The following is a 21,933-nucleotide window of genomic DNA, read 5'->3' as shown; positions in this document are numbered from 1 at the left end:
AGTCTAACATGGCTCCAGCAATTCTAACCATGTGGGTTCTGTCCTTGAGCCAGTTTGCAACCCATCTAGTGACATAGGGGGTTTATATTTAAGCTGGTGAGCTTATCTATAATGCCCGAGTGGGGTATTGTATCGAAGGTTTTTGCGAGGTCCAGGTAGGCTGTGTGGACCACCTTCCCCTCGTCAATGGCCTTGGTGACCGTTTCAAAGAAATTGACCAGGTTTAAGAGGCAGGATCTGCCCTTAAACAAAGCTGAACTGGGTAGGATCCAGTGTCTGTAGGTCCCCAATATCTTTATTTATGAGGTCCATGATGATCCTTTCCATAGCTTTGCAGACCAAGCTAGTCAGGCTTATGAGGCGATAGGTTCCAGGATCCGTTGAGGCACCACCTTTGTGGAGAGGGACCACTGTTGCTGTATGCCACTCTTTGGGTACATATCCTGTAGTAAGGCTGAGACTGAACAGTAGTTTTATGTTTGGGTTTAGCTCTTCTTGGAGTTCATGTAGGGCGCAGCCCGGGACACCGTCTGGTCCCATTGATGCTGTGTTTTTTGCTTTGGAGAGGGCGGCTCTTACCTGAGCATCTGAGATGTCAGGGGGGCAGCAATCTGCTGGGATAGATATTTGCCCTTTTGGTGGGGAGAGGGGGAGAATTTTGCGCTGAACCTGTCAGCTAGGATGTTGGCAATGTCTGTGGGTTCGGTATATTTTTTGTCATTTTGGACTAATACTGAGCATATCTGAGAATTCCCACCCAGGTTCCTAACATAACTAAAGAAAGCCTTGTGATTATCCTTAGTGTCTTGCTTTTATGTTACAAGAACACACTATGATCTTTTAAGAAAGGGTTTCAAGTTTTTATCATCTAGGAAGTTTGATATTGCACAAAGTTTAATTGATTTAAAATTACTTACTCATATCCTTAATTTAGCACTGGCTGTTAATAAGAATGCCAATGTGGATGTTACACAGGGTTTGCAATGCAAGTGTGTTTCTAACCCATTTTGCACACAGTTATTCAACTATATGAAAAAAAAAACATGCAAATTTGAGGTTTGGCCAGAAAGAAAGGGGCAAAACAACATTTCAATTTAACAAAAGAAGTAAATGCTTGTATGATTTACCAAATAAGTTTGCTACGGTTCTAAACCCTGATAAAGGAGGGGTGTTGTAGTTATGGACTAGACTGATTATTCTTGTCATATACTGAACATTTTGGTTGATAATATATTCTATGAACTTGTTTCCAAAATAAAGCTTTTACTGCATATATGAAATTTGACACATTTTCAAATGACCTTGTTACTTGATACACAAATGCTTTTTGAGTGTCTCTTTGTCGCTAATATCAGATCTCATATTCTTTGGGAAAATCTGACATCAAAAAACTATTACTACATATGTTCAATCCAGGCTTCAGCTTTTTGTATTAATATTAATGTTTCAGTCAAAAGTTCTCATTGACAGACTATTAGGTATTCAGAAAACTGTACATGAATGAACTGTAGGCATACCACACAAATAATATAACCAATTTGCAAAGGGAATACCAATAAACAAGGTCAAGAGGTAAGTTGCTGCACCACAGCTGTATTCTAAAGGACTTAAATCAGAATATCCCTGTAAGTCAGAAATACACAGCTGAAGGATGATCCAGTGCCGTTTTGCTCATATAATATTCAGCACAGAAGGATTATGACACAGACAATGTATTGCTGCACCCTCAAAAACACTGTTTTTTTTTCTTTTTATTTCCAAGCAGATGAGGTTAAACTACTGAAAATTCAGATAGAGTGAATTTTGAAAATGAAAAGAGGTCTGCCTATATTTTACTACTGCAAGTACTGTTTTCATGTTTGTGTCTTTCGGCTTTTCCCGGTTAGGGGTCGCCACAGCGGAACTCCGGTCCGCTAATGATTGGCAGTAGAGTTTTACGTGCTGGCTTGCCGGGCCTAACGCACAACCTTCAACGAAGGAACGCCCGTTCACACATGTCGCCACACAGAAGACACTCTAACTGAGAATCAAATGGGCAACGTCTAACTGTGAGGCGACAATGCTACCGCAGCACCACCACCGCATCATACAAGGCAAAATATCTACTTCTTGCATACATAGCTATGCTGCTCTGTAGCAAATTTAGTGTCAGATTAAAACTTCCTTAAATTAGTTTCAGCCATAAAATTAAAAATTAGTAACCAAGTCACATATCTACTTAAAACATCTCTGCTATTAAAAGTAATTTCAAAGTCTTACATGTTATCAGTGTTACAGTCATAATGCAAACAGTAGCAGGCATTCAATCAAACTCTTGTGGTAAAGAGGGAATTAAGCCATGACTGCAGCCCAGGCAACCAGAGTTCAATTAAAAGCTAATAGGGAGGATGGGTAGGCCTGTCTCGGGGAGTGAGGGGCAGAGCCAACCGCATACAGTTATAACCCACAAAAGGCGCAGAGTATGCAGATGTACACTGGAGGGTGTGTGATACACCAAGTCACTGACTGGTGGTAGTCTTTCTTGAGTAAGTGCAGGGGGCGGGGTATACATTTATTTATGGGAAAGATGTAGTGGCCCCTACACTGATGGGGCCTGCACTTCCCCTTTCCTGTCAGGGAGTAGGGTAACTCCATCCCCAAAACTGCCTTGACAGCTAGGATGCCAGTAAAGAGCATAAACAACCCTTATGGCCGCCAGAATGATGCTGCCCCAGATGTTTCTTATTTCCATACTATGCTGGAAATACTCCACAGTGTGGGAGAATGAATGGACTGAGTCCAACTGGATGATGTTTGACAGCTGGCAGGCATGGTACAAAAAAATATAGTAGCAGGCAATATAAATTTAGTGAAGGGGAAAGGACTAAATACAATTAAAGCTATTAAAACTTCAGTACTATAAACGGTAGTTATGCACTGATTGTAATGACAGATTTGTAAGTAGTATGTCAGTCTAAAGTAACAAGTAACATTACATGACATCGGTATTAGGATCACTCAGCACCCCCTTATTGTTCTGAGGGTACTTGCTCTCTCCCCAATCTCACTACGCTTTCTTTTTACATGTCTCCAGTTTTTGTCTAGTGAATCAGCATACAACCAGTTGAGCCTAGGGTTAATAGCTCTCAGGAAAGGAAGAATCAGGACAACAAAAGCATTCAGGCTAGCTCAGCTGCAATCAGTTTGTTTGGGGCTGGAATGCATGGTGCACATAGGCTTACCTGTTTGCTTCAGGCTCAGGGAGGAGGCTGACAGGATGGGAACATGTTATGGAGGATGGATATACTTCTTGCAACTGTATTACTTTTTTAAGCACATAACTCTTGCACCAGTTAAGAAATGGAAGTCATCCAGCTTCAGTAGCATGTAGGACAGAGTCCCCAGGTAACGCATAAGGGTGGAATCAGTCATGGGTATACCCCCAGATGACCTTGTCCTAGAATTGATGTCCAGTTTATAGTTCATGGCAAAGGTGTTGCAGATGAACCTTGCAGCTGCTGCTGCAAAAAAAAAATCACTTACTGAAGCATTCAAAAGGAAATCTGTGGAAATGGTCATGGAACAAGTAAAATGGGTCATGGATGACGTGGACAGCATTTTACTTCACCTGAAGTAGCAGAATTTAATGCACTCTGATAACTAGCAGGAAAGTGTCACTTCAGACAGCTGACTTGTTGGGCAAAGGACATAAACATCTATTTTTCTTGAACTCGTATTGTGTTTAAGTAGAATCTCAGTATTCTGACGATATCCATGTAATGAGGGAAGCACTCTCCCTTATTTATATAACAGGGAAAAAAGACTGGTAGATTAATGATTTATGTTTGTCTATATCACCACTTCTGGCATGATGGATGGATTTGTTTAAGGCACTATCAACTCCCTGTGGAAAATCAAATGGAGTGTTTGACAAGATAGGACTTACTACTAAGAAATTATCCTGCCAATGTAACTGCTACTGAAAAAATGTATTTTCCAAGACAGGTATTTGAGGTCTGCTTTCATTGCTGTTGTAAAGGATGGCCTAGTATGTGGTTCTAAGATGAAATAAAGATCTCAAGGAGGCAACAGGTCTTTGACTGGGGATCATAAGGAGAAAGTGCCTTTCAGAAATGCTCAAATCATTCTGGACAGGCAACAGGCACAGTCTGGGAAGCCACATGGAAAGCTGAAATTACTGTTCAATGTATTTTTATGGTACAATAACTAAAGCCCTTGTCAAGAAGGTCTGCCAGGTACTGCAGAACTTTTTCAAGTGGGACCTGGGATTCAGATCACTACAAATTGCCCAAATGGTAAATCACCTCTATTTGTCCTTGTCTTTCTGGTGGAATGTTTCTATAAACAGTTTAGACTTTCAATTACTTTTGAGGGACGGCAACAAGGGCTGCTGGCCACATTTAAAACTGGAGAAGTTATACTGGCTGTTTCAGGGCACTGATGTTTTGAAGAAGTCTCCTTGAGGGGGGTGACTCAACAACATCTGGAATGGGGCTGAGAGGTCCATACAGAATGGGATCAGTAAAGGGAAACATACCTTGTGTGGCCAAAATGAGGGCCATTATAATAACTTTTGAATGCAGCCTTTTGGTTTTCTTTATGGGCCTTTGTTATCAACTATAGTGTGGAAAGGCATAAGGAAGAGCCTGAGGCCACATCTCTGCCAGTACATCTTTTGTCATTTGTTGGCACAGTAGAAAGATAAGAAACAAGAATGGTGACATTCCATCTCATTTGGGGAGGAGAATAGGTCTATCACTGGATGGTGCTATTGACAGAACATTTTGTTGATTGTTCTCTGGTCTAATGACAATTCGCGAGGAAAAATGCGCTACCCACTCAGTATGTTTACCAATGTGCTGGTCCCCCTGGAATATGTACTGGCAAAAGGAAGATGCTGCAGGAAATGGCACAGTCTCAGAGATTTGTGCCCTTTCTGTGCAGCTGGGTAGAAATGAGCACCCCCATGTTGATGTATCAGATAACTGCCATGTTGTCTGCGTAGCCTGTCAATGCACCCTGCTGGAACTAGTCTTAGACGTTTTGTAAGGTGAGTCATATCATTCAAATCACCCTGCATTGTTTAGCCCTGGAAATGCATTTCCTGTAACCACAGAGCACACACAAGCCACAGAAATGGCAGAGGGAGGCTGAGGCACTTGAAAGGGACTGCTCTTGGTCAAACTAGCTGCAATCAGCCACCACTGGAGATGTTCTTGCACAAGTCCATAATAAAGATGCACTGGGCAGAAATCATGTTGATTCTACTTGGGCCAGAGGGGTCAGTGCAGATGCCTCATAAGTAAACAGGCAAGTAACATCAGGTAAACTGTGGACACTACATACTCTAGGATTTGAGGCACAGGTAAATTGTGGATATCCTATATCCTGCAATTTGAGGCACAGGTCTACTGTACTAAACTGAAAGTGTAAGAGTTCACTCATTGTAGACTGTGGAACAGTTAACCTATGAGGCATTTCTGTACACTATGTTAAGTCATCACTTTCTGAAATATCCCAACAGATGAGTTGAAAAACCTAAAAAAAAAAATAAAAAAAAAAATTTGTACAGGAAGCCCCTCCTGCAATCTTATTAGATTATACATATCAACTCCACAGTCATATCACAATGGAGAAAATAGAATACCTCCCCCAGAAAATCACTCCTCCAGCTCACACAATTCAACACAGTGCTGTGAAACACACCATGACATTACACCTTCAAACTCCTTGGCAGACATACCAGAGATGACTTGTAGGACAGCTTAGTAAAACAGTGAACTTATCGTCTGGTAGGAAAACCTTGTAGACCCCGGTGCCTAGAATGCAACCCATGAATACTATATGCTGTGTGGGTTGAAACAGACATATGGGAAACCTGGCCATGGTGCTCAGGGAACTGAACAGCCTGATCAGAGACTGAGTGTTGCAGGACTTCCTTCCCAGTTGTGACAGCAAAGATCCAGTTCATATAGCTAATTGAAAATGATGGTCCCAAACAGCCACTGATGGGCTGCTATGACTGCCATACATTTTGTAAATACCCAGGAGCTGAAGGGCAGGTTTATAAACTGGAAGTGGCTGCATCCTGACCTGAAATGCAGGTAATTTCTGAATTCCTTGAAAGTTCTGATTTATTATTATATGTCATGGAGATCTAAAGAGCAAGCCTATTTTCCTGGAGATAGAAGGGAAGTACGATTTGCAGATAGACCATTCTGAAATTTTATGTCACTATATAGTGGTTTACAACACTGTGGTGCAGTATTTTCTTTGTACACAAAAGAATCTTGAGTAGCACTCAGTCTCTATGGCTCCTCTGCTTATTAATAAAAGACCACTCTAGAGGCATGTTTTCTCTCCTCTTCTGTGTCACTGAGGTACTTCCCAAGACTGTCAATGCACCAGAAATGTAATGTAAAAGGCGACTCTAAAAAGGCCACATAGGTATCTTCCACTAGTCTGATGGCCTAAACCAGACATGTTGGTGCACACAGCTATGCTCATTCCCGTAGCTTTGGTAGAATCTCTGTATATGTTTTAAATGGACCATATGGGTCAGAAGATTTACAGAAGTAGTGTCTTGACCTCTAAGTTTTCCTTTCTGGTGCTCATATGGTAGTTATTTCACCAGATAGATTATTTCATCTAAGATTTCACTTTGGAACTGCATGTGGATCATACAGTTCAATATCCTCAAGGGTATAGCACAGCACAGGATTCATTCTCACACCTGCTGAACTGCTTGTCTGGAGTGTTAACAGCAGGGCTTTGAGGAATTTGGAGCCCTCTCTAAAGCACTTCTGGAAACAGCAGGGTCTAGTGTAGGGGTCTCTGATCAGACTACCCAACCTATGGATTGTTGAAACTCACATTTTAGTATCAAGAACTACTATATCTCAGCTGTCCAAGCCTACCATGGTGGGATCCTTCAAGATGTTCACCAAGGGTGATACCGCTCAGAAGAACTGGGGGGGGGTGTACCTACACATCTACTGCAACCTCCTTTCAGATGATGGGATGGGGTCCACTGGGCAGCTCTTTTCTTCTGCATAAGGTGAAGAAAACTGTAGAATTTAAGGCACCTAGAGGTGATTAAACAGAAACCACACCGTCCCCACCATCCACATCTGTTACAAGAAACTCCATAGGAAAGACCATGCACCTAGTTTAGTGGCAGGCCTTCTGATGCCTTTTGGAGAAGGGTTCTGAAAAATTTGATGAAGAATAGGATCTCTCTGTGGCTATGAGACAGGGAGGGTTTTTAGTTGGCTTTCAGAGTAAGCCAGTAGCATGGGTCCTCTAACTTCTGCATGCTCACTGGTCATGATAACATTTGGCAGGGTCTGTAGAAGTGGCATCACCAACCAAAGGTGTTCTGTGAAAGTGGGCATCAAGTGCACTGACACTGGCTACACCATCAACTCTGCTGATGCCATTCTGATGAAGACATGCAAAAACAGAATGACTTCAAGTTTTTCATGAAGCCGAGGTCAACCATCACACCAGGCCTAGTGCATTCTGTGGTCAATATTGGGAGGAGCGTCACTGGAGGTACTGGGGACAAGTAGCCTGCAAACGTCAGCATTGGGAGAAGACTTTATATGTATAAAACCTGGCAGACTGATGCTGCAAATGAGTTTTGTAGTGCTGCCATTACCAGTTCAGTAGGATACAAGAATGGCAAGAAAGGGGCCCAAGGTAATCACTGGGGGAGGGTTAGACTCTGCACTTAAAGCCTCAGCACTGGGATGGTAGAAACGTCCTAGTGAATAAAGGCACTAGGCTTGCATAGAAGAGAAAAATAGCAGTTGAGAATTGGATAAACTGTTCCAGCACCCCTTAACTGTGTGTGTGTGTGTGTGTGTGTGGGGGGGGGGGGGGGGGGCATTTAGAAACCTGTGCCGGACCTTACATCTTGAATTAGCTTCTTGTAATCAGAAGTGATGAGAGGAGGCCTGTAGTGAGAATGGCTTATGTATCTAAGCAGGCTCTGAGTGTCCCAGAAATGATTACTAACATTCTCTAGCTCTTTTTGCACTTTTTGACATTAGGCTGGGCCTGAGCTTCAATTTGTTTGAAAGCTGATACTTAAGATGGTATCACAGTAGGGGACCTGCTTTCAGGCAACTATTTTAATTCTTTTGACTGGACAGTATTGGGAAAGTGAATTGCTCGACTTTGATGGTTCCACTCTTGAGTCAAGCAATTCTCCAGGCTCAAGCTCTTTCTATGTTAGGGCCATTTTTCACAGCATCATTTTTTGTGCATCAACCTCAAATAAATGAAGCACTTTGGCAGTTCTGCGCTCCTTAGCTTAGACACTGAACATTGTCAGTGTTTGTTTCACTGGGATTGATGACCTTGCTGAAGGGACACTGGCTGAACAGAGGTTTTGGCATGACATAGTGATGGGGAATAACAGGCCATGGTCCTAAATGTTGACTAAAAAGGGTCTGAAACTGAATAAGAAGTTAAAGAAAGTAAGGGGTTTATCTGCCAACTGTAGGTAGATATACTCACAGGCAAAGTGCTCAAAATAATCAAACTTACTTCAATAAAAACAACACACACACACACACACACACACACACACACACACACACACACACACACACACACACACACACACAAAATACTCCATTTCAGAATGCTCACAAGGAAACAAAGAACAAGTGACAGACCAGAAAAAGGATGACAGGAATGGAGGAGGTAGTTGGCAGTCTGAAAACTCTGACCGCCAAACAGTCCAGATGCCTGCAATACATAATCTTAAAGTTTATCAGTGGACAGACCACTTCTTATCAGCTCTAAATGTTTTAGTACTAAGTAAAACTAAATGTCAGATACATCTTTAACTACCATCAGTTCTACACTAGGTACAGATATCAGCAGAAATATCTCTAGCTAAAACAATATGGCTTAGCATTGCTCCCCAGTTTTACTGTACTGCAACTTATGGGCTGCTGTTAAAAGGCACAGGGCATAATTCAAAATGCTGTCAAACTAGTTCCAGTAAAAAGGCCAAAGCTTTCATTTGGGTTATTGTTGGTGGGTCCTGCAAACCGTACACTCAACTAACTGCTGTGCCTACACTGGTGGAATATGTTCATAGGTTAGTACTAGGCTAACTGCCCTTGCAAGCCATTTTAAGTCTAGCCAGTTATCCCCTGTGAGATTCAAACTCTGTACCTTGTGTTTGTAAGGCAAACACCTTAACCATTTGTCCACCTTAGTACTCCCAGGGTCACAAAAGCAGTAGGTGAGATACGGAAAAAAAATCTGTAACCACACAATACTGTCACTGATAAATGATGCACTTTTATCCTGTAAATTTAACGGTCTTGCAGACAGATATCATCATGTGACTTACCCGTGCAAGAGTGAGTGGAAAACCTCTGAGCTGCTTTTCCCATTGAGTCAGTATATGTGTTCAGCAAATGGAGATACTCCAAGGCTGTAGCAAACTCACTGAAATACAAATGCAAACTGGTTAGAACAGTAGTAAAAGATCTACTTCAAACTCAGGCTGGTACAATATACAAGACAAAAAAGTTAATTACTTTTAACAACATTGTCCTTTTTCCACAGTCATGTTAATAGGGCAGCACTTAGTTGCCACTAGCTTTTGGCTCTGTAGTTGAGCTCTTGTCAGAGATAACGTCTGTGCAGATATTGCATGTATGCGCTGCATCTGTGTGGGTTTTCTCTAGGTGCTCTCTGTGTCTCAAAGATATGTTTGATGAAGTGTCAATCTTCTAAACTGCTGCACCCATGCATTTTGTGTGTCCCCTGTGATGGCCTGCTATAAGCTTCTCATCCATAGTTCTTTATTTTTAAGCAATAACCCCTATATACATATATAGATGCAAATATATAAAGCACAGGCATTAATGCCTTTCTAGCCTGACAATGTACCAAAACAGCTGTTTCCATAAGTGTCCCGGCTGTTCTTAAAATATCAAAACTAGTACTTGCTTTAAAGTAATTTGGTAGTCTTTTCCATGCATCAGCTGAGCTCTCTGAGAACCAATTAGTACACTTCTCATTCCTATAGAATCTTCTGCATAGGCTGTCTGAAGATTCCCATACTACTTTTTAATAACACTAAACATTTACAAAGGTACTTGTCTCTAAATGCCCTATATACTTGAATAAGATCTTCTCTTAAATATCTACATGAGACACTGTACTAGTTCAGATATTTTTATCTTTCATAATAACAAATGTTCACATCCATAGATGCCCTTGGTATATTTCTGCTGTGCTCTTTCCCGTTTACTTGTGTTTGTTTTCTTACAAGGTTTCCATGTTGTTATTTCACACTTAAGTTTGGTCTAATATAATTAAAAAACGGTGATTTCATCATTTCCAATTTTCTAGAATTTATAAATCTTTTTATACAATCCATAGTTCTATATCTATCATTAACCAATTGATTGCCATGAGTAGAAAATTCACAGCTGAATCTACCCATATACCCAGGCCCTTAAAGGAATCCACAGTTTCAATCAGTGTGTGCTGTATTAAATATTCACCTTTTAATTTATGTCTCCCAAATCTCATATGCTTAGTTTTTGATATATTCCTCAGCATATTATTCCTGTTCCCAAATGGTCAATTTAGTCAAGTTCTTTTGCAAGGACTGGCCATTCAGGCATGAATTTCAGCAACAGAAATATGAGCTGTCACTCACAGCTGGTAAAATGAGTAAGATCTCAAATTTCATCATCATCAGAAGCAATTAGCAAACATTCTACACAGCAGAAACAATACTTTGGACTCTCATCCCTAGTCCAGAATAACAGTATACTTACTAGGGCAAATTCTGCCACCAACTACAGTTTACAGTAGCAAACAGGGAGGATGTCTCTCTAAGGAACACATCAGATGATGCATAATAAACATAACAGGGCAGTATCTGTACATTTATCACAAACATTTAGCAGAGACAGATGAGGCTGCATGGTAACTTCTTGACAATCAACATCATACTAAAGCATTTCATCAATGCAACAAGCCTAGAAGCTCCAGGGTTACCTCACCAATACCTATAAAAAGTGCATCATTCATGTCTCAACAATACACCAAAACATAAAGACAGATCTGGTAACAAGAAGAAGGAAGCTTCTTCCAGAGAAACATAGATGGATTTAATCACCCATTATTATCTCAGGACCTCATATGACCATTTTACATCTCCCTAGTGGTTCACTATTTGGGCGCAGAAAAATAAGCTGTACATCTCCTCCCGATGACTACTGCAGTAAAACCTCTCCTAGCCATGGAAACACAATTCAGTTTGCAATGCTTAGTGAACATGTGCACTGATGGCCAGGCAGCAGCTTCACAAATGCCCAACACACTCACAAACAAAGGCTCCCCCAAAGCAATCATCCCTCTTGACAGAAAAAGTTCTGATGCAAGTCTGACTAAGCTTTTAAAAAGAATCAAAACACAATCCAGTACAACAAACCAACCATCCAGTTAGAGAGAGTGTAACTTTCTAGTATTTTCCTGAAAGAAGCCCTCAACTTCACTGCAGAGGACAAAGCCGGACTTTCTCCTGTTTTTTCTGGATATACAAGCTCAAAATCATCTCCCAGGATTCATATAAGCCAACAACTGCTCACATGGGATTCAGAAGGTAAGAATAAAGGCTGAAAGTAGAATGCTTTGGTTGGCAGCAATGTCAGACATAGGCTAATCCTATTTAGTAGGCAATGTCACCTTAGCCACTGAAAAGCAATGAAATGTTTGTTAAGTATGAAACCTTCTTATACCCCTCCAAAAACTGACTGCCAAAAACCTTCAAACGAACTGAGTCAACTTTCAAGAAAGGCCTGATAAAGCTTTGTTTTTTTTCCCACTACTCCCACTTTTATCACATCTCTAATCTCCCAAGATACTGGAAAGAACAGTACACACTCATCTATTCTAATACATCCAAGGGTGCCACTTCCTCTCCTACAAACAGTATGGTTTCTCCCCAGGCTGAAGTTCTATGATAGCAATCTGGATACTCACTGACAATATCTTACTCAATCCAGACAAAGGTAACCTCACAGAAGCCCTACTTATCAATCTCACAAAAGCCTTTGACCTTTTTGGCCACCCTTTTCTCCTTAGCTGTCTTACTGAAACAGGAATCAGCACATATGTCCTACCCTGGTTTTCCATGACTTCCTAAACAGCAGACACATCAAAGTTAAAATCTGACACTCCCTCTCAGAAACTGCTCAGTTTCTCAAAGGGGTCTCTTGAGGCTCTATTCTTTCACCCCTACTTTTCTCTACTCTCCAAACTCACCCAACCCCTTTTCCTCCTCAAGGCATATATGATTATCTGCAGATCAAATCATTCCTATAACATAATTCAGACTCAGCTCTAGTCTGACCTCCAACTTCTTCAGAAATGGTTAAACAATAATAACTTACTTTTAAACAATTCTAAAATCAAAAACATGCTTTCTGGGACTCCTCAGAGACTCTTCAGCTGTCTTATCACCCTATCATTGATTTGAACAATTCTATCACTAAAATTGCAACATCTTTCAAATACCTGGGTCAGTGGCTAGATCAGCCTTACACCTTCAGATCACACACAGAAAACCACATTCTAAAATTAACTTGCTTCTCTTCTGGATGAAAAAAAAAATCATGCCCACCCTCCTGCTCAGTTACCGAGAAAAGTCTGCTTCCAGCTCAGTTAGAATACAGTCTTCCTCTTACTGCAAACAAAACACCACCACAGCTCGGACCATATCCAAATCCATTTGTAGATTCAACACCAACTTGCCTCCTCAAGACAACCATTACTATATATTCAACAAAGCAAAATGGCTCCCCATTACACAGACGGACAGCAACATCTTTAAACTCAATAGATTGGAATCCTATGCCCCCCCCTCCCATTTCTGCTAATCTGCATTTAAAAAACTCTTCTTCATACAATCTACATCACTCTTCACAAACTGTTCCTACCCTATCTACTCCTAGACACACTCCAGTCAACAAAACATGCTTTTTCCATAGCCCTGCACCATTTCTTTGGCAATCCCTCACCACTCCCTCAAAGAAAATTCTAAACTGACCACATTCAGGCATGAACTCATAACTTTCCTTAAAAAGCAGGCCAGAGACACATGATTTAGAAAGGGCACATAACCTAAATACCTCAACCCTTGCTTCTCTTACCACATTCACATTTACCACTTCTGGTCTTCTCTCTTGTACACTCTAACAAATACTTCTCTGCTCTGTCTGTGTACAGCCAGTATATGTAAATGTTTTGTGTTCTTCATTTAGAAATAGTTTTAACTTTCTAGTATTTTAGTCTATTCTTGAAAAAGAAAAAAAAAGCATGTGGATATATAATATTCTGACTGTATTATGTGATTTTTTTTTCACCTGGGCTGTGCATACAAATGGTCAAATATGATCAGTGCACTGCCCTAAAATCAGCATGAAACTCCATACTTAAATGCTGATTGTCACAGAGCTAAAATGCTAAGGAAAAAAGTCTAGGTGCATCTATAGCTCATGAAATTTCCAGCATCCATTCCTCATTCAAAAATAGCTTATGTTATATAGTGTCTAGCAAGACAATCAGAAATACTTTTTTGCTAACAGGACAATATATCCAGATTTTGTCCTCATTCTCTTTAAACATTAAGACTCTAGGAATGGGATTAAGCATATGCAAGTGCCTCAGTAATGATATTTCAAATAAGCCTGAATCACTCATTTAGGTAAGGGTGAACGTGGATGCCGGTACAGCATTTTGAGAAACATACTTAGGGGATATAAGGGAAGGACTGCAAGCTTAAAGTGTTGCTGCCCTATCTGAAAGAGGAGAAATGTTCTATGGAACATGAGCAATGGAATATTCCAATAAGCATCCTTTAAGTCAAATGTGAACACCCAGGCACTGTGCAGAGGTACAGCTACATGATTTGAAGACACATTATTCTTATTTTGTGTTTCAACTCTGAAATGCCTTCTGAGATTATACAGATTCAAATTAGGTTTCTACTACCCCCCCCCCATCCCCATACCAATCAGGGATGAGGAAACACCTGGAATGTGCAGCCTATTGATTTGTAAAAGGAAAAATTCTCATGATTTTTTTCTCAAAAGTGGTCTTGCTACAAAAATTATGCATGCATTCAGAGTATGACAGTTTGCACCATTATACTAGCAAGCACCTACCTCCAACTCAAGAAATAATAAAATATGACACTTAAATATAACTAACTATATGCAATATAGAATATACAATTATCCATCTTACAAGGAAATCCAACAGTTAAGGCTGGTGCAGAAGATACCCTATCCATAACTGAATGGAGGGACAGCACTCCTGATCCATTTTGTAAAGGTAATGGACACATTTATTTTACCATATCAGTCTATGAAAAGGACCCTCCTTCACAGGTCCTAAACTTGGTTTATCCTGTCAATCGCCACTACTGATAATACCACCACTGAAGTTTTTGTTTTCTTTCTTGAAGCTCCCATGCTTGAGTAGCGATATTTGTTCAAGATCACACATGCCATGACACTGTGCATCAGCTACACAGGATCATTTTGTTCTTATGCCCTCCACTTTCCATCTTAGAGCTAGGAAGGACTCACGCTGCAAAGAAAGAAACACTGTGAAGATATGACACCCCCCATGGCTAACAAGTGGTATGCAAGTATATGCTTGCCTGGCATAGCCAAAAGATGTGACTGGAGGGACTACTCACAGGAGGGCTTCTCTGACCTAGCAAAAAGATTCTGGACGGACTACTCGTGGAAGCGCTTCTCTGACCTAGCAAAAACGTTCTTGAGGGACTATTCATGGGAGCACTTCTCTGACCTAGCAAAAAAGGTCTGGAGGGACTACTCAATAGAGCGCTTCTCTGACCTAGCAAAAAGGGGCTGGTGGGACTCTCATGGGAGCACTTCTCTGACCTAGCAAAAAGTGTCTGGAGGGACTACTCATGGGAGTGCTTCTCTGACTTAGCAAAAAGGGTCTGGAGGGACTACTCATGGGAGTGCTTCTATGACCTAGCAAAAAAAGTCTTGATGGATTACTAATGGGCGTGCTTCTCTGACGTAGCAAAAAGGGTCCTTTGTTTAGATCAACTAAAACTATAAGAAGGTACAGGTGCATGTAGGCATATTTATCGTAACAGTAGATTACTGAAAATGTCACTACAACACTAAATCATAACATTTAGGTTTTATTGCTGTTTACCCCTGTCATCTTCTAGGCTGAAACTCTAACAGCAGGGACCTCCTTCCCCCTTAACAATGCAACTCACAAGCTGGAATGCACTGACGTAAGTTTGTGTTTACCTCTCATATATACTGTATTGGTGGATATTCTGTTTAGTTTTTTAGGCAGAATCCCTCAGAATGATGGATGCAGCAGACAAGCAGCCCTACCATGGCCCAAAATACATAAAGCTTTGTACAGAGTGTAAATCAAGTTATCTGAACCTGTACTAACATTTGTAAGAGTAATAAACTAAAGCAAAACAAAACAAGAATATTAGAAGTATTGCCTAGATCCCTAAATTTAAATAAAAATGTAGTTAACAAGAGCAAACTAAATACATTAAAGCACTTAATGCAAACAAATATCATACAACTAATAAAATAGTAAGTGTGGTATGCAGTAGAGATTCTTTAGAAATGACTACTAAAAAGACAGAGGGTGATACTTATGGAGTAGAATTAGAAGTTATGTACCTACCATAACGTTCCATGTTAGTTGTCTTCTTCTCGCCTTCTTTCTTGCTGGATGGGTTCGGAGCCGATCCTCGGCTCTGACTCGGCCACTCTAAAAGCTCAAGAGCTAGTTCCACTGGCTCGAGGCTCCCCTATATCCCACAATGCTAGGCGGTAACTCCTCAGATCTCATTTGAAAGCTAAGGCCAGCAATAAAATTCCATAAGGAACCAAGAAAACTCCTCTAGGTCTGTCCTGGCTAGGGGGAAGGAGGGTGGGACGCAAGAAAGAAGGCAAGAAGAAGACAACTAACATGGAACGTTATGGTAGGTACATAACTTCTAAATGTTAAGTTGTCAATCTCGCCTTCATTCTTGCTGGATGGGACCGCGTCCCTAGCACCTTGTCCCGGGTGGCCTATCGGAACAGACTCTTGAGTACAGTGGGACCAAAGTTGGCTCGGTCTCTAGAGGCCAAGTCCAACTTATAATGAGAAATGAAGGTATGGGGAGAAGCCCAAGTAGCTGCAGAACAAATCGAATCAATAGGCAGCCTATCTTGGAAAGCTATAGAAGTGGCTAAAGCTCTAGTTGAATGAGCCCTGGGTTTGGATGGCAACCGTTGATGTCTTATCTCATACACTAGGGTAATCATCGAAGTAAGCCATCTAGAGAGAGAGACTTTAGAAACTGGAAGGCCCATTCTACCTTCTGCATAAGAAACAAACAGTTGGTCAGATTTCCTGAATTGCTTGGTTCTGTCTAAATAGTACCTAAGTTGGCGATGAATATCTAAACAGTGTAACTTTTGTTCTGACCTATTAGAATAATTTGGGAAGAAAACAGGAAGCTCAATGGTTTGATTCAAATTTGCAAATGAAGCTACTTTGGGCAAAAAAGACGGGTTAGTACGCAAGGACACCCTGTCTTTATGAAATACCAGATAAGGGGGTCGACTACACAGAGCATGGAGTTCAGAGACTCTTCTAGCTGAGGTGATAGCAACTAAAAAGAGCGTCTTCCAAGAAAGTAACTTTGTAGAACATGAAGCCGCAGGTTCAAAGGGGGGAAGAATTAAGGATGTCAGAACCAAGTTGAGATCCCATTGAGGAGGAGGATCTCTGATGGGTGGTTTGAGGAGAAAAACTCCCTTTAAAAAAGCCTTGCAGAGTTTGTGAGACATAATGGAGGACTCTGAGACTCCAACATGAAAATTCGATATTGCTGCCAATTGAACTCTAATGGTAGATGGAGACGAACCTGAGTGGAAAAGTTCGGCTAGAACTGTTTGAATAGAAGCAGTGAAAGGACCTATATTCTTTGACTGCGCCCAATAGGAAAAACGTTTCCACTTGCTAAGATAAATCTTCCGAGTGGAAGATTTATGAGAAGCTATCAAGATATCTCTAACTGAGTGAGATATCAAAGGAAGCCTGGCTAAAGTCGGAACTGGAGGAACCACGCTGTGAGGTTCAGAGAGGGAAGGGAGTGGTGCAACTGACCCGACTGATGGGTCAAGAGGTCTGGAACTGGGTCCAGATGCCAAGGTTGTTCCAACAGATAATGGTGGAGAAAAGGGAACCAAACCTGTCGAGGACAGTAAGGGGCAATGAGGATCATGGAAGCTTCCTGAGCGATGGCTTTCTGCATCAGCTGGGATATCAGTGGGAAAGGAGGAAAGGCATACAGAAGTCCCCGGGGCCAAATGTGCACTAGCGCGTCTCTGCTGGGGTGGCCTGGTTGGGGAAAGAGGGTGAAAAAATCGTCGCACTTGCTGTTTTGGGGAGTAGCGAAAAGGTCGCAGCAAGGCCTGCCCCACTTTTGAAAAACTTTCTCCAACACTGAATTGTTCAGAGACCACTCGTGAGGCATGAGAATAGCTCTGCTCAATTTGTCTGCAATCACATTGGACTTCCCGGGGATGTGCGTTGCTAACAGAAATCGCTGAGAAGAAATCGCCCATTGCCACAGTCTGAGTGCCTCTCGACATAGGGGGTAAGATCTGGTTCCGCCTTGTTTGTTGATGTACCACACTACAGACATGTTGTCTGTTTGAATTGCTATAGTTCCCTTGTGAAGAGAGTCTTGTAGGGCTTGCAACGCTAGAAGCACTGCTCTCATCTCTAGGACGTTTATGTGCAAGTGGCACTCGAACGGCTGCCACATGCCCTGGACTGTCCTGCCCTGGAAATGCCCCCCCCCCCCCACCCGATCAGGGAGGCGTCCGTTGTCACTGTAGCAACCGGAGGGGGAGGGACGAAAGGTCTCCCTAGGAGGAGCTGAGGAGATGTGATCCACCAATAGACATGATTCTTGCACGACTGAGTTATCCGAATAGGATGGGACATTGGGAGACTTTGGTAAGACCATTGTGTGAAGAGCATCCATTGTAAAATTCTCATATGGAAGAGAGCTAATGGTAGTAGAGGGATGGCCGCCGCCATAATCCCCAAGACTTTCAGGATCAGTCTGGCTTTGACTTTGTTGCTCTGCAAGACAAGAAAGACCTGTTTGTGTATGTCTGCTATCCTCTGCTCTGTGAGTCTGGCTGACATCTTGACTGTGTCTAGATTTGCGCCTATGAAGGTAATAACACGACAAGGCGACAAGACAGACTTTTCGTAGTTTATTGATATGCCTAGTGCCTGACATGTGTGAAAAGTGTAGTCTCTGGCGAGAAGTAAAAGATGCTTGGTGGGGGCTGTAAGGAGCCAGTCGTCTAAATAAGGAAACACCTGGAATCCTTGTCGTCTCAGGTGAGAGGCTACCACTGCCATGCATTTGGTAAACACTCGGGGGACTGTAGTGAGACCAAAGGGCAGGGCTCTGAATTGAAAATGACTGGTTCCCAGCCTGAAGCGGAGAAATCTCCTGGAGCGTCGACTCATCTTGATGTGATAGTATGCATCCTGGAGATCTATCGAGCACATCCAGTTGTCCCGCCCCAAAAGGGGAAGAATGGACTGCAGCGTGACCATCCAGAACTTTGTTTTCTTGACAAACTTGTTCAAGTTGCTGAGATCCAAAATGGATCTCCAGTCCCCTGTTTTCTTTGGAACCAAAAAGAATTTGGAGTAGATTCCGGATCCTACTTGGTCTGCTGGAACTGGTTGAATGGCTCTTTTTGCGAGCAGCTTTAAAATTTCTAATGCTGCTTGCTCCCTTTGACTGGGTGGAATGTCTGGAAGGGATTTTTTGGACTGCTTTGGAATGAAAAGAAAAGGGATTCTGTAGCCTTCGGAAATGATAGACTGTACCCACTTGTCTTGAGTTAGGGATAGCCAGGCTTTTGGGTACAGTGACAACCTTCCCCCGACTGCCTCCGAAGGTGGGCAGTCGGGCAACACCTCAGGGATGCTGAAAGGGCTTGTCGGAAAAGGATTCTCGACTGCCCTGATTCTGCGGGCCCCCTCTGCCCCTGGGACGGCATCTACCATTGTTGTTCCCCCCTCTGCCTCTAGAGGGGAAATGACTTTGTGCGTCAGGCAAGTCTCCTTGAGATTGTTTGCGGAACCACATCTTTCCCCCCTTCTGACCTTTGGGGTAAGGTCTAGAAGGAGTAGAAAAACGGACTCCGACGGCAGAAAGAGTCTTGCCATCAGTCTCGCACCTAGTCAGGGTTTCCTTCACTTGAGGACCAAAAAGAGATGATCCATCAAAGGGGGAATTAGTGAAGGACGCCTTAAAAGGGTCCGCAAAGTTACAAAGCCGCATCCAGGCGTGCCTACGCAAGGCTACACCTGTACCTGCCGCTCTACTTGCTCCATCCGCCGCATATGAAAGGAGGCACACGGAAGAGTTGGTTATAGAATTAAGGGTAGCCAGCTGAGAGTTCATCCTATCCTGAAAACCCGCAGCTGTTGGGTCCTTCAACATTTCACTCGCTTCTTTGAGTAAATCCCTCTGAAGACGAGTAAAATGACACAGGTAATTCAGCGATCTCATAGTAAAGGTCGCTGACGAGAACATCCACTTCCCGTACCTGTCCATCGACCTAGACTCCTTGTTAGGAGGATGAACAGGCACCGAAGGATCAGCTAACTCCTTCTTGGTAGCCGCAGCCACCACCATAGCATCAACAGAGACGCCTTTGGTCAGAAATTCTTTATCCTTGGGGGCCATGATGAACTTTGATGGTCTCCTGGGGGTGGGTTCACTGAGTCAGGAGCCGCCCAAGCCTTCTTTGCCACCACTTGCATAAGGGGGTCAAAGGGAGGGGACACCCAGGAGGTGGAAGGGAGAAAGCCAAATGCCTCAAGATACACTGATTCATCCTCTGAAGGGTTGAGGGATGGCCAATTCCCCCTCTGTTTTAAGATTTCAAGGATGTCTACAAAGGAGACATCTTCAGAGGGGGAATGAGGGGAACCTTCAGAATCCTCTAAATCAGTGTCAGAGGTGACAGACTCAGGGGAGTCAATGTGCTTCCTCTTGCACTGCCTCTTCCTAGGGGGCTCTCCTACAGGGTCAGGAGAGGCCTCGGAAGAGGAGGAGATCCCCACAGGGGAAACTTGAGGAGCTGGCTCTCTATGGTCGGGGATGAGAGAATGAGTAGAAATCACCGGAGGCACCATAGGGGGAGGGGCAGAAAGAACTGACTGTGGAGTTGAACCTGGTTCCAACACGTTCCTCATGACCTCGAAGGCACCCCTGTCAGGCAGAGCCGGAGGTCTCCGTTCCGAAAAACTGGAAACCTCCCTCGGCACCGACAGTGATGGCTCCGAGGCTGATGTCGGAGCTGAACTCACCAGCGCCGAAGCACCGAGAGGGAGAGCGGGGTCGGACAAGGGTCCGATGCCACTCTCCCCTTCGGAGCCAACGAGGGAAGTCCGGCACTGAGATTCTTCCAAGGAAGACACTGGAGAAGATGACGGAACCGAAGACAAAGGTATCGGTTCCGACGCTACCACAGACTCGGGTCCGAGCCGCCCCGGCTCCGAACCCAAATGAGTCAGAGGAGGAATTTGAGTGATAGGAGTAGGTCTCGACTGTTGAGTCGGACTTTGAAGCATCTGGGCTAATGCCTCGGACTTAAGAAGTCGACTCACTACTCTCTGAAGGTCATGGTCCGATAACCTGGAAGACCTAGAAGAGTGGGATCTATGGCTCCATTCAGACAACAAGGGTGATGCTAGAGCCGAATGAACGGAGCCAATAGATGGAGATCGGGACCTTTTTCCTAGATGTCGGTTCCGATAAAATAATCGGAGCTGACAGAGTAATGTCTTCCTCGGCTCCGGCCGGAGCTGAGGACACCGTAGGGGCTTGTATTCGAGATTCATAGGCTCCGGCCGGAGCCTATGTTCGAATAGCTTTAGGGCCTCCAGAAGACGGCTCAGATGCTGGAGCCGAAGGTCTGGAAGACTTAGAGGGTTTCCCCGATGACTGAGTCGAGGGACCCTCAGGCTTAAGTAAGCCCCTTAAAATAAGTTTATTTTTTCGCTCCTGCAGGACTCTAGGGCTGAAGCCATGGCAAACAGCACAAGAGTCCTGCAGGTGCAAAGGTCCCAGGCAGTACAAACAAGAAGTGTGACTGTCTGTCAGAGACATCTTCTGACAGCACGAGTCACACTTCTTAAAGCCTGAGACCTTTGATTCCTTAGACATATCTAAGGGAAAAGTGTAATCACACAAGCATACACACACACCGATTACACTTAGAAGAAATTTAAAACTAATTTAAAATAAATTATAGTAACTAGAAATAAAAATCCCTACAAAACACAGTCACTCACTAGGAAGGGAGGGACTGGGCCTAGGGCCCGAGGGAAAAATTCTAGAGGTTTGTGGAAAAAAGGGGGGTGGAAATTTAACGGGAATGGGATAGACTATTTCCAAACTAACTATATATATAAAAAACTAACTTTAACAGGGGAAAAAAGGCTAAGAAACTAGTTCTTTACCAAAATCTAACCTGAGCCGGTAGGAACACACCTCGATCGCTGTAGCAGCAAATGAGATCTGAGGAGTTACCGCCTAGCATTGTGGGATATAGGGGAGCCTCGTGCTGGTGGAACTAGCTCTCGAGCTTTTAGAGTGGCCGAGTCGGAGCCAAGGATCGGCTCCGAACCCATCCAGAAAGAATGAAGGCGAAATTGACAACTTAACATCAAGATTTAGGTACCAGCTTACTTCTGGTAATACAATGTTATGACATAAAGAAACTGATATCAAGAGAATGGCACAGAATGGTAAGTATGCATTAAGATACATAA

At 42.9% G+C, this 21,933-nt stretch overlaps 1 protein-coding gene across 1 annotated transcript in view; it reads right to left on the bottom strand.

The window, feature by feature from the left end:
* Positions 1-21,933, bottom strand: part of SREBF2 (sterol regulatory element binding transcription factor 2) — an 895,155-nt gene that overhangs the window by 288,216 nt on the left and 585,006 nt on the right. Inside the window, exon 14 of the mRNA XM_044068232.1 lies at positions 9,374-9,471. Within this exon, the coding sequence (XP_043924167.1) occupies positions 9,374-9,471 (98 nt within the window). The remainder of the gene's footprint in view (positions 1-9,373; positions 9,472-21,933) is intronic.

This window comes from Protopterus annectens, chromosome 1.part0 (assembly GCF_019279795.1).
Source record: "Protopterus annectens isolate FY-2018-M chromosome 1.part0, PAN1.0, whole genome shotgun sequence".
NCBI lineage: Eukaryota > Metazoa > Chordata > Ceratodontiformes > Protopteridae > Protopterus > Protopterus annectens.
The sequence above is the reverse complement of the archived record's forward strand: the minus strand, read 5'-3'. Positions and strand labels throughout refer to the sequence as shown.